Genomic DNA, 13,034 nt, shown 5'->3' with positions numbered 1-13,034 from the left:
GGAGCACGGCTCCTGAATCTGGTAGATTAATTGATTGTATTGTAACTTCTAGTGTTTTGGCACAGCCTTTTGCAGGAAGAATGCTCTACTTATCCATGCATTTTTGCTGTCACTCACCCATGGAATATACAGCAGTTAACACTGTGATTGAGATCCTCATGATGAATAGTTACTAACAGTAATTTCTACTGCACCTTCTTGCTCCTCATCATCCACCTACCATGAAAAGACATGGCTGGCCGGACAAATTTCTACCCTCATCCAAATTTCACATTTAATTCAATTTTAGCAGAACAACTGGTAAGTAGAGATGCATTTTGCAAATCATTTCTATGTGGAAAACAAACAGGCAAAAAAAAGTGAGACATACTCTTGAATAGTCAAGTTCCCTGGGTGTGGAGTCGGTTAAAGCTCGTACGAGGGCGTTCATCATGCTGATGGGAGGAGAAGGCGGGGAGGGCTGAGAGGGTTCTTGTTGTAAGGGGCTCTTTGGTTTGGAAGGCAGCCGACCTCTTCTCCCTTTCAGGCTGTCGGTACGGACGACTAGGTAAAAAATAAGAAGGGAATCAGTTGTGAAGAAACCAGCAAATGACAGTTCAGAATGAACACCTGCTTTTCTTGCGGTGGCCAGACCAGGAAAAATAAGAGCATCTCCATTTTCAGCACATGCTCCCGATGCCTTTGATTGCAAAGGAACACAAACGATACCAAAATTGCATCAGACCTATGATCATAAGCAGCAATGTAGCTGCTTACTTAAAGCCCAGCTGTGTTCCCAGTGTTCATGCTTTGTTTCCAGCACATCTGTGTGCCTGTGGATGTGTGCCCACGCACACACACACACACACTCGCTAATTCACTCTACTGCTGAAAGAAAACTGAAGGTGAAACACATATTATAATGTTCCTACTAATGGTGCACCTTTTAAATGGCAGAGTCATATATGCAAAGTAATTCCAGCTTTCTTGAAGCCTTTGAAAAAATATGGTCATGCTATATAGGTTATATTGTACATGTTACTATTTGCAATGGGACTGCTCACAGAGTATTACTCACATACTTAAATATTTGCAGAATTGGGACTAATGAGTTGATCCGGTTTCCATTTAAATTAATTGCATATTTACAATCAGCTTATGGGAATGAGGCAAGATCCTATGTCAAAATGCACACAAGCCAGTGCAGCCCCCAGTAACCTAACAAGGGAAGCCAACAGCATTATCGAACAATGTTCAAAGTTAATAAAGGAGACATTTTGTCCAGTGTCAAATTATCCTCTTGTGACCTTGCTGTTCTTGAACTCTGGGGTCTAAAGTCTAAATATGATAATATGGGTGAAAAAAAGAAGATCAATACATTATTACATAAATACACATATTTGGGGGTAAGTTATGAATCCCATCAGTGTAAAATTAATTGTAAAGGCATCCATGTCCACACACATATACACACAGATTCATTAAACATCGTATTTCAGTGTCTAGGACGATAATATCAATAGTCCTTACCTTCTTTAACCATGCCGACGCTGAGACACTTCTGAAACCGGCAGTACTGGCATCTGTTACGACGTCTCTTGTCCACTGGACAGTTTTTGTTTGCCAGACAAACATATTTTGCATTTTTCTGAACTGTTCTCTGTGAAAATGCAACACAAAAATAGTAAACTGATTGTTTCTTGAACAACTCAGAACCTGACAAAATGTGTTTTAATTACAACATGAAAAGCGACAGTGCAATTCATATAATTAGATAAAATTAATTTCCTAACACACTAGCCTGCAGGAAAAACAATTTTATTAGTGTTAGCTGCTGACAATGAAAATCATCTAGGATTGTTCTGAAGCAAGTCTCTAGAGACAGGCAACTTTGAATGATAAAATCATATCTGAAATTACCAGGTCATCACATCTACCTTTGGGGATTAGATTATCTCCGCTCTTAATACCCCTATGGGAACAATTTTCTACTTGGTTCATTCCCTTGATTATTGCTGACCTTATTAAAATAAAATCAAAATGATCTCCAATGTACTTCTCTTGCTATCACTATTGTTAGTCAAATACCACAATAACTGGTTTGGTTAGCCATTAAAATCATCAGGGAGAAAAATAAAAATACCCAGAAACCCCTACAAAATACATGTAGTGAAATATTTCTGGGAAAGCTAACCTGACCTGGGGAAAAAACCCACAGAATTATACTGTAGTCACATACATTTAACTAACCTTAAATTGATCTTAAAACCATACAATAAATTTAAAATTTGTAAAAACCTGGTAAGCCTTGAGAGAATGTAACAAATATTGATGCAAAAATGTATTATGTGTTTCCATACTCAAAATCAAAGATACATCAATAAAAAACTTAGCACCAAAACAAGGCATTAATAGGAAAGACATCAGAGCAGGCACAAATGTATCAATTCAACATTCAGTATTAAATCTTTCACTGCAATTAAATTAATGGATAAATATTATTTTGTAATTTGTGTTCCTTTTCAAATAACAGCCTCAATGTACTAAATTTAAAAGACACAGCAAATATTGTTCATTGCACTTTGGAGCTGAAAACTGTTTAATGTTGCAGAATAAGATCTAGGTACTACTCCAAATCAAGGATATGGTACTGATTTCCACAGGTGCAGGATCGGGCCCATAAGAGCTGGATCGGGCCCATAAGAGCTGCTATTTCCAGGTCATTTGTGTTCCTTTTTCTAGTTATATTTAAATAACAAATGAGTTACATAGGAGATGGGTATTTTACCATGTTGTCGAAGGATTATTATTAAGTAACATTAGCAGCTCTGTCTACAATTAAAAAAAAAAATCTTGTAAGCCCTCCCTCCAACTATTTTTGGACTATTTTTATTCCCATCTTTTACCAGAACAGGGGCATGACTGCTGTCTTTGCAGGAAGGAACATAACAAATCAACCCCAAACACATCAAATCTTAAACATGCTGCCCAGAACCATCACACCGAAAGTATATCCCAAGTTCTTCACTGAAAACAAGCTATTTCTGAAAATAATACTGCAATCTGAAATCATTTTTCTGCAAGGAAATTACAAAGCACCCATATCTAAGAGCAAAAGAGAGTATTCCGTTCTTAAAAATGTAAGCACAAAGTTTCCACTGAGAAACTGCCATGCGTGAGTTATTTGTGTTGCTATTCAGCTGCAAAGCCTTCTCCGTTACCGATCAGGCACCGGGACCCTGTGCAGTGCTTAGTCACTGCTCTGCAAGCAGCTTCCCACTGGTGAGGACTCACTGGGCTCCCCAACTGAAGTGTAATGATGAGGCAGCCACCAAGTAAAACCAGAAGCGCTTGGGTGTCCCGTGTATGAAATCAGTTTCTTCCTGGTGCCGACCCCCCAGCCCTCCTCACCCCAACCGCCCCAGCACGGCAAACGGCACTGCTGCCATCCACTGAAATACTGACTTTTATGATATCAGGGTTCCTTTTCTCACTCCAAAATGAGTTTTAACAGGAACAAGGGACTGAGTAAAACCCAGGCTGCACGTATTCCAGGTGAGCTTCACTATAGAATAAATGCAGTTTATAGCTCAGAGAGGGGTGACCTGTGCTCCGCTGGGGGATGCTGGCAGACCGGAGATGTGGTTTGCCCAGCTCACTGCCACAGCCCTTCCTCAGCAGAGACTGGCTCATCTTCTTACCCTACGGAGGGCTCGCTTTGGCCTTCTTCAAAAACCCTGGGCAGGTGTCCATCCCGCCCTGCTGGGGGCCCTGAGCCTGGACACACAACACCCCGAGCTCCCCAGGCGAGGAGCAGGGGCGTGCTGGGGCAGGCGGGGAGGGAGGGGGGGCTGGGGGAAGCAGGGAGGGGAGCAAACAGCAGAGCTCTCACCTTAAAAAAGCCCTTGCAGCCCTCACACGTCCGTACCCCGTAGTGCTGGCAGGCGGCATTATCCCCACAGACGGCGCAGGTGCCTTCCCCGGATGAGGAGCTCCTGCTGGGTGGAGATGGGAGGCCGCTGCTGCCGCCACCACTGCTCTCACCCATCAGGCTGGAGGTGGCTGCGTTGAGGCCGAGCGGTGAGAAGGCTAAGGTGGCTGGCCTTTTGGCCAGGTGAAGCCCGTAGGAATGGCCCTCCATGGGCGCCTGGCTGGCGGCGGGTCTGTCGGAGCCCAGGGGCAGGCTCAGGGAGGCAGGGTCATAGCACATGTGTGTGGCCGTGGCCGGCGTGTGGGGGGGCGAGTGCTTGAAGTGGAAGAGGGGGAAGCGCGGAGGCACGGTCTTCATGGGTGCGGCGTCCATCAGGTGGCTGGGCGGCAGGCAGGTCTGCGTGGGCTGCAGCGGGGGCTCATCCCACAGGCTCTGGTGAGAGGGGAAGCCGGGCGTGGTGGGCGTGGAGGGCGGGGATTGCTTGAAGTACATGGAAGTGCTGGGCATCCCCTCATCCGTGGAGGGTGGCAGTGAGGGCTGGTATGGGGAGAGCCGCGTGTCTTCCATCTTTATGAGGGGCCTCTGGCCAGAGGAGGCAGATTGCATTTGGTAGAGGCAGGAAGGCTTGAGCTCATAGCTGCCAGAGTAACCCTCCATAAAGGTGCTGAAGCTGGGAAGGGAGGTGGTGGCAGTGGCGGTGATTTCGGTACTGCTCAGGTCCATGGTCAGCTTGGCATAGTCAGGGTTCATGATCTCTGAGCTGTACTCCGAGCCATACGCATAGGTCTGAGCTGCATAATTTGAACCGGGCGGTGAAGGGCTATACTGCGCTTGCACACAGGGCATATCTGCAAGGGCAAAGGGCAACGTTAGCAACAAGTCCAGCACACTGAGGCTGCGGCCCAGGCCCTTGTGAACGTCTTTCCTAGAAGCTTTCCCACACGTCACGGAGCTAGACACCCGACTCCCACTCTGGCCTGGACAGGCGACAGATAAATCAGCCTCGAGTCTTTGCCTTTCAACAAGAAATAGGCATGGGGCATCGACTAAGCATTAGGTATTAGGGAGCCAGCTCTCAGCTAGTTGCGGGAACAACGTGAATTTATACCAGCGTCAGTGAGAGAAGACTCCATCTCAAGCTGCCCTGCATCTGCTGCTTAATATACATAGGTGTCAATGAGAATTAGATAAGCAGAATGAAAACAGTTTGTGGCTCTAAATCTATCTCAGTATGCACGCAACTGTGCCGTAAAATTTTCACGAAGGGTAAACAAGATTATCAAATGCATAGTATTAAAAATTATATTTATTTTAAAAGAAACAGCATCTGCAGTGCATGCCACAGGAATGGCTCAAATCACAGTGTTTGCTGCTTAGGACTTGCAAACATCAATTTTGCTTACTCAGCTCTGGGCCTTTGAAGCATATTTCTGGTCAGCTAATAATTTAAGGTTGCTGCCTAACTAGTAGTTTCAAAGCTTATCTGTGGTACAACATTCTCCTAAAAAAGTGGGTGGTACAACATACCCTTAAAATTGCAAAAATGTAAGAGAAAAAGTATGTGGTATTTCTGTTTCTGTTTTCATGGGAAAGCAAGGTTGAGGCTGCTAATACAATAGTTTTTATCCATTAGTCATAAAAGTTAATGTGGTTCACCAATAGCTGGGATGGTTGAAGCAACACAGTGTCTGGCTATAAAGATTTGATTTTGGTTTTCTTTTACATTTCCTACTAGTCTGCTCTTTCCTTTGCTGCTCTCAGGAAATAATGGACCCAGTTCTGCAATCCATCTGAGGTTTGCCTGACTAAACACTGGGAGACTCTAGCCCAATATTTGCAACCCAAACTAAAAGTGCATGGTGTGTTTTGGTTCCACAGCAGAGGAATAAAACACATCAATTAGTATACATTCTGTTGTGAAGAGAAAAGTAAATATGGAGAAAACGTATATCAAAATTAAGTGCAGTTCATCTCTTCTTAATTGTGGTAATTTGTATTCCAAAAGCACTTGAGAAACAATTCATACTGAAAAAAAAAAAAAAGCTGCCTTGAAAATAATGAGGTTTTCCTCGGTATTTTAAGAACTCCCTACACTTACTATTTTAAAATATTCACTTGAGCCTGGCATGCAGGAGTCCAAATAATTTGTATTAAATCAACTTTTAATTCTTTCCTGCCTGCTTTTCAGATAAACATGTTTGAACTAAGCATGATATTTCAATTATTGTCCTGTCACAAACCATTCATATCTTTCTTCTTCTCCAGAAAACATTAAAAACTGAGAAAAAAATAGTGCTGAAATTAAGACCTTCCTGCTTGTAAATCCAAATGCTTAAAGTAAAAAGCAGGACAACCCTTTCACAAGCCTTGCCTCCCAATGTTATTTATGTATTTTTCTACCGTTCTCTTTTTTTTCCCTAGCAGTTTCTGCCCATGCCATTCCACGCACACACATTTAATGGCAAGTCCTATTATTATCATTTGTTAAAGGACTGCCTGTTAAAACATAGTGATTAGTGCTTAATCAGGTAAAAAGAGAAAGACATTCCTTCCACACACCTCCACTGAGAACTGACTGAGGAATACAACGGAGCGAGCGGACAGATAATGTCACAAGTGGATGTGTTGATACACAGCCCTGTGAAGGAAAAAGGCTTTTTTGCTAGCCTAGAAAATGAGCAGGAGTTCAGGGAAACAGATCATTATGTTTTTTTCTGTGCTCTTCTGAGCATAACAGGGTTATGTCACTGAATTCTGTGCAAAGTGGAGTAAGAAAACAGAAGTCTAAAATAAGTTCGACCTCAGGACAGAAAAAATATCCCTAACCTAAAGGTCTGGTCTCTCCTGGTTCTGCAGGACTCCTCCTACCTTGCCCTTTGCCAGCACACTTGACTAATTCTAACCCCTACTTTTCCACTTAGAGAACCAGTATTAATTACCCAGCAAAGTAAATAACCTGGCATTTTTTCTTCTTTATCCAACAATATATAAAAAAAAAGCCAACAAAAAAAACCCCCAAAGAACACCAAATACCCACAGGAGGCGCATTGAAGAGCAACCTGTCATCAATGCCCAAATGATGGTAGGGACATTCGGAGCTCGTTATTCTGCTACCTTTGCGAGAGCTCGACGTGCGGGATGCCCAGGTCCACGCCAGGGAAGCTGGGCTCCTCGCAGGGACGCCAACATCCCACCCATTTTCCCCTTCACTCCGGCACATCTCGGGCTGGGGGCTTGCCACCGCCATGTGCCCTGACGCGGCATCGCTAAGAGCGCTGCCCAGATCCATTTGGGATCCAAACGCCCCTCGGCCCCCGTACGGGACGCCGGGGACCGATGATGCCGAACGGATTTGGGAAGGGTAGGGGCCGCGGCAGGATCTCCCGCACACACACACACACCCCTTCCTCCTCCTCCTCCTCCTCCTCCTCCTCCCTGCCGGGAGGCGCCGGCCCGCCCGGCCCCGCGGAGCGGCAGCTTACCTGGCGGGTATCTTGCGCGCTGAATGGTGGGGCTGGAGGTGCGGGCGGCGGCGGCGGCGGCGGCGGGCGGCGGGGTGGGTGCCGGCTGGGACCTCTCTGCGGAGGCGGGTCTGGGGCCTGGCCTCGGCTGAGGGCGCTCTTCCGACCCGGGCTCTGTCCGCCAGCGGCGGGGGGAGAAGGCAGGGTCAGGGGGCGGCGGTGCCCGGCGGGGCAGAGGGCGGCCCCCCCGCCTCTCCCCGGCGGGACGCGGGGGCACCTTCCCCCGTGCTCGCACGGCAAAGCGCTCGCCTCGCCCCGCGGCGGGGCAGGGGCGGCCGGGCGGGGAGCGCGGTTTTGCCGGCTCCCGCCCCCGCATCGCACAAAAGGCAGAAAGCAGAGGGCTGGGACAGCGGAGCTGCCGGTTAGTTCCCCGAGCAAGGAGCCTAGGGAAGGCAAGAGGAGAGCCTCGGGCGGGGTGACTCCAAGGAGCGGAGCAAAGCATCCCCGCGCGTCCGCTTCCCCGCGGGAACTTTCTTTTCCCGGGGAGGAGGGACGGGCGGGAAGCAGGCTGGAAGTTTCTACGCGCGGTACCTGCCGAGCTCGAGGGGTACCCTGCCAGCCCGGTAACCGGCGGCGTCTCCGGGCCCCGCGGGACGCCCCGCGGTCACCACCGTGGGCGCGGGGGAGGGAGTGCGGCCCCGCCGCGTACCCCCGGCTCGGAGGAGCCGCCCGGCTCTGCCAGCACGGCCCGGGGGCTCCGCGGCAGCGCGGGGGATGCGCGGCGGCGCCGGCCCCTGCCCACGGGAGCCGCTCCCCGGCGACTCCTTCTCCCGTTCCTCGTCCTTTTTTCCATTGCCTTCCCCGCTCCCCTCTCCTTTGATCCCCCCACTCCCCCACCCCTCGCCAGCTCCCGGGATGTTAAGTGATTGTCAGCTCATCCCTTTCTCTTCCCGAGGGTTTTGTTCCCTGCCGAGCTCCGGCGAGGCGGCTTCCCGCTCGGCGCGGAGCGCCCTGGGGCTCCTCCACCCCCCGGGCCGCCGGTTACCTAGAGACACTCGCTGCGCTTTAACCATGCAACACCCCTCGGACTGCAGCCGCCCGAGCCAGGAGCGCAGCGCCGTAAGGGCTGTAAATTAGGAGGAAATAACTACCCTTGTCAAAGCTCTTTTCTTCCTCCGTGCACTTTACATTCAGCCCCGAGTGACACCCCTCCCCACCCTGTAATACGAGGAGGAAACCGTGAAATACTCCATTGTGATTGTGACTTCTTCAGGCGAGTTTCGAAACCTTCATTTACCCGGGAGGGACCGCGGAGGGGGAAGCTCCATTGAATTAAAAAGTTTTGAGCTCGATTTCCACCGCCGGTTAGCTCGCGATTTGTTTTTTGGGGGGGAGGAATCGCCCCGAGCCGCACGGTCACTCCAGCAAACATCCACGAGCTCGCGTGAGATTTCACCTCCGAAGGAACCGTCTGGTCTGGTTTAGTCCATTGTTTTTTTACCGGGGCTTGACTCCAGCACACAACGGTCTCCACGGAGGAGAGAAAAATAGGGCGAAGAATGTAATCGATTGAAGCGGCTTGGATAAAAGTTAGCGATTCATTCCCAAACTTTTTTTTTATTTTCTGGAGAAAAAAAATCCGATCCCAACACGCCACCACCACCCCCAGAAAACAGCGTTTTCCGCCCTTTCCCTGGGAAATACCCTCGCACGTAATCCATCGTCTCCAAAAATTGCAAGTTAAATAACAGCGTTATTAACTAGCCGCGCGAAGGTGAGCCGCATCTCCGCCCGGGACAGAGTATCGCGATAATGCCGTCCCCATAACTGTCCCCCGACACAGTATCACAAGCCAACTCTTTCTCGCCTCTTTCCAAGACTGAAACTTATTTCGCAGCTCGGGGGGGGGGAGAAGGCAGCGGCGCGGCGGGGCAGGGAGCGGGGCAGCCCTGGCTCCCCGCACGGGGCCACCCGTGCCGGGGCACCGCGGCCCCTCGTTACGGCTTCTGACCTCCGAAGGGAAAAGTGCACATTTCCGAGGAGCAGATGCCGGGCAGACGTGCCGAGCAAAGATCCCGTCTCATTTCAATACAGTATGTCACATTCCAGCAATTACCTCTTGGGCGAGCTCTTTCGGGCTGCCGAGGGGGGCTGCTCTCTCCCGGGGTGAGATTAGATCAACCTGCCCCGCCGCCCCTATTAGACAGCTCGAACTTCTGCAAGCAAAACCACCTATTTCCCAAGCGCGGTTAAAGGAAGGAGACAAATTACTGCCATTCATCACCGGCGCTGTAAACTCCCCGCCGCCGCCGGCAGCATCATTTCCATGACAACAACTAGCAGAAATACCTTAGTACCACCGGCTCCGGCTCCCGCTCCTCTCACCCACAGCCCTCCCGTTTGCGAGGGACGGCGGTGCCCCGGGCACGGCGGGGGTTGCGGAGACGCCCGGGAGGCTCGGAAGCCGAGCGGCAAATGAGCATCCACGGAGCGGGGGGGGGGGGGGGGGGGGGGGGGGGGGGGGGGGGGGGGGGGGGGGGGCGGAGGAGAGGGAAAAGTTTCAGCGAGAGCCCGGCACGGCAGCGCGTCGGCTGAGCCGCATCGCCCGCCGACGGCATCTCCCGAGCATCTACCCCGGCAGCGCAACTTTCCCGGAGTGGGGACACGTCGCGTTGTCCCTCTCCCTCAGCTGCTCCCGTTCATTCGTATACGTACTCGGTTGCTGTGAAGGTTCCGTCTTTACATCTAGTTTGTAGGTGCCCGCTTCCTTAAAGGCGCATGTAGGCGCTGTCCAGCGGCACGACCCGAGACACAAAACCCCGGAGACTCCCGGCGGCTGCAGGTCCGGAGGGTGCGTTATCCCGAGGCATGGAAAAGGATTGCAAAAGCCTGAGGAGCCAGCAGCCCGTCCCCGGGCGGAGGGAGGGAAGGAGCAGGCGGGCGGGCGAGGGATGCCGAGCCGCCGCCGCCGCGATGTGCCTTTGTGTGTGTGCGGCGGGAGCCGGGCCGGGACCTGCGCCCGTGTCCCCGGTGCGAGTGCCCCGGGGTGCGCGTGTGCCTGCGCGGAGAGAGGGGACGGAGGCGCCTCTCTGCGCTGCTCTCCCGCTCCCTCTCTCTGAACGTCATTTATGTGAGAGGAGCCCTAGCGGCCTCTCCATAGAGCGGCTGGAATGCGAAACGTCAATAGTGACGCCATGGGAGCCTGACGCTACTGACCCCCCCCCCCCCCCCGCCCCAGTGTGTGCGCCGCGCTCCCGCCGCACCGTGCCGCGCCGAGCCGTGCAGAGCCGCGCAGAGCCGCGCAGAGCCGCGCAGCGCGGATGAGGCGGGCGCTCAGCGCGGCCGGCAGCGGGACAGGGCGGCCGGCCGCCCGCCACAGCCGGGCGAGTCGCTCCCGAGACAGATTAAAATTACTATTACTGTAATTATTACTGCTATTATTATTACTAACAACAGCAGCGGTCGTGTTGTGCTGTTTTGCAAACGCAGCAGCGCTCTCCTGGAGTGGCTGGAGGGGGAAAGAGCTCTTGGTTAATCAGTGGCACTTTCAGGATGAATTATTAAACGTTTCTTTTTTTCTTTTTACTTTTTTCTTTTTCCCTTTTTTCTTTTAATCTTTTTTCTCTTTCTCCTACCTCCTTTTTTTTTTTTTCTTTTCCCTTCCCTCCCCCTCTCTTTTTATATTCTTATGAAACTTTCCAGCACGCACGGGCGAAGAGCAGGTTGCGGGCGATGCCGCTGGGAGCGGGCGCTCGGGCGAGCGGCCCCGGGGAAGTCCGTGCTACCGCCTGCGTGTGTCTGTGTTCGTCTGGGGCACCGGGCCTGGGCGCTGGGTGCCCCGCCGCCAGCGGCCGCTCCGCCGCCGCGCCCGCTGCTGTATTTAGTTCTGCCGCCGGCAGCGGCAGCCGGGCCGTTTGCGAGTGTCATTGCGGCCGTTATGGCCGTTGCTTGCTGTGCTTGTGCTTCATACGGTCGGGCTCTGCGACACGCGTTCTGCCGACGGGCGCCGGGGCGCTGCGGGGCCGGGGGCGAGCGAGGCGCCCCGCTTGGCGCACGCCCGCCGCCTCGAGGAGGAGGGACCGGCGGCGGCGACACTTTCGCTTTGGCCGCTCGGGACTCGTCGCTTCTCGCTCCACCGGCCTCTCACCGGCACCGCCGCAGACCGCCCTGCTGCCCGGGGCGGCGGGGAGGGGAGGCCGGGGCCAGCGCGGCCCTCGGCGACTCGACTCGGCGGACACGTACGGGCCCGGGATCCCCTTCCCGAGGCGGCTGGGCCTCCCTCCCGTGCCGGCGCCGCTGCCAGGCCCCCGCTGCGCTCCCCCCCCCCCCCCCCCGGGGGAACCCGCCGGCCGCCGGGCTCCCCGCGCGGCGACACTTCCCGTCCGGACGCAGCCAGCCCCCGGCGGGGCCAATCAGCGCCTGCACGTCACCGCGGAACGCCATCCTCGTGCCGCCGCGGCCAATCCACGCACAGGACGCGGCGGGCCCCGTTCCGAGGGGCGGGGCGTAACGGGCTGACGCACGGCAGCCGCGTCATTGACGCAAGCGGCGTTGCTAAATTTAGCCGCCGGGCCCCGTGCAGGGCGATCGGGATCGCGCGGGGGAGGGGGCGGAGCCGGAGCCCATTGAGCGGCGGCGGCGGCGGCGGGGCGGGCGGGCGCGCGGGGCTATTTTTGGGCCCCCCGATTGTGATCCGGCCAAACCAAATATAGACGCGGGCGGGTATTTATAGCGCCGGCGAGTCCCATTGTCGTGGGGCCACGCCCCCGCCCGCGCCCGGCTTCCTCTGCGCAGGGGGTGGAGTGCGGGGCCGCGGGGACCGCCCGCCCGCGGGGACCCCGCCGCGCCCACGCAGCCCCCCCACCCCCTGCACACACCGACGCCACCCTCCCGGCTGCCCCTCGCGACTCTGCGCAGGGGACAGAGCTGCGCCCGGGGACGCCGGTCCCGGGTGTCCTCCACCCGCAAAAAAATCCGCGGCGGGCGGCGCTTGGCGCCTGGCCTCCCGCTCGGCCGGTGCGGCCGGGCTGCCGGTTCGGGGCGATTCCCTCGGTGCAGTTCGCGCTGCTATCCCATCCCGTCCCGTCCCATCCCCGCCCTCCCCCCGGCGCACCACTTGACACTCCGGGCGGCGGAGGGGCTGGAGCCAGCATCCCTCCGCCCCGCCGCCGAGGGACACGCGTGGAAGCGCGGGGTGTTTCCGCGGCGGGGATGCCCCGCTCGGCCGCGGCGGGGATACCCCCTGCCTGACGCAACGGAGCGGAGCAGGGGCGGCGGCGGGCGCGCATAGCGCGGCGGTGACCTCATGGCAGAAGCGGCGGCTGGTTGGGAGTCCTCCCCCCGCCCCCCCCAACCCCCCCCAACCCCCCCCAACCCTCCCCTCCGCCTGTTGAGTAAGCGCCGGGAGAAGTGAAAATGCCATGACGGGCCGGTGCGCTCATCCCCGGTGCTGACACGCCGCGAGAAGGGAGATTCCCTTTGATGCCGCTGCCGTCGTGGGCGGCTGAGGGCAGGGGAGGAGAGAGGGTGGCACTTTCCGCCCGCCGCTCACCCCGGGCACCGGCCCAGATAAAAATACTCCGCTTTCCATGCTGTCATTTCTCCTTTGCATCGCGGCCTCTCTGCCGGGAAAGGGGCTCCGCGCAGCGCGGCCGCCGCCCCGG

General features: G+C 54.4%; 1 protein-coding gene across 2 annotated transcripts in view; it reads right to left on the bottom strand.

The window, feature by feature from the left end:
- Positions 1-10,576, bottom strand: part of NR4A3 (nuclear receptor subfamily 4 group A member 3) — a 29,076-nt gene extending 18,500 nt beyond the window's left edge. Inside the window, exons 1-5 of one of the 2 annotated variants that reach the window (XM_055705797.1) lie at positions 10,087-10,576; positions 7,393-7,545; positions 3,872-4,758; positions 1,510-1,639; positions 371-543 (exon numbers count right to left, since the gene is read on the bottom strand). In XM_055705797.1, the coding sequence (XP_055561772.1) occupies positions 371-543; positions 1,510-1,639; positions 3,872-4,756 (1,188 nt within the window). In that variant the 5' untranslated portion in view covers positions 4,757-4,758; positions 7,393-7,545; positions 10,087-10,576. Of the gene's footprint in view, positions 1-370; positions 544-1,509; positions 1,640-3,871; positions 5,869-7,392; positions 7,546-10,086 lie in introns of those variants that run through there. The other variant, XM_005431977.3, reaches the window with a different exon arrangement.
- Positions 10,577-13,034: the final 2,458 nt, after the last annotated feature.

The sequence above is a fragment of the Falco cherrug genome, chromosome 3 (genome assembly GCF_023634085.1).
Source record: "Falco cherrug isolate bFalChe1 chromosome 3, bFalChe1.pri, whole genome shotgun sequence".
Classification (NCBI taxonomy): Eukaryota; Metazoa; Chordata; class Aves; order Falconiformes; family Falconidae; genus Falco; species Falco cherrug.
The sequence above is the reverse complement of the archived record's forward strand: the minus strand, read 5'-3'. Positions and strand labels throughout refer to the sequence as shown.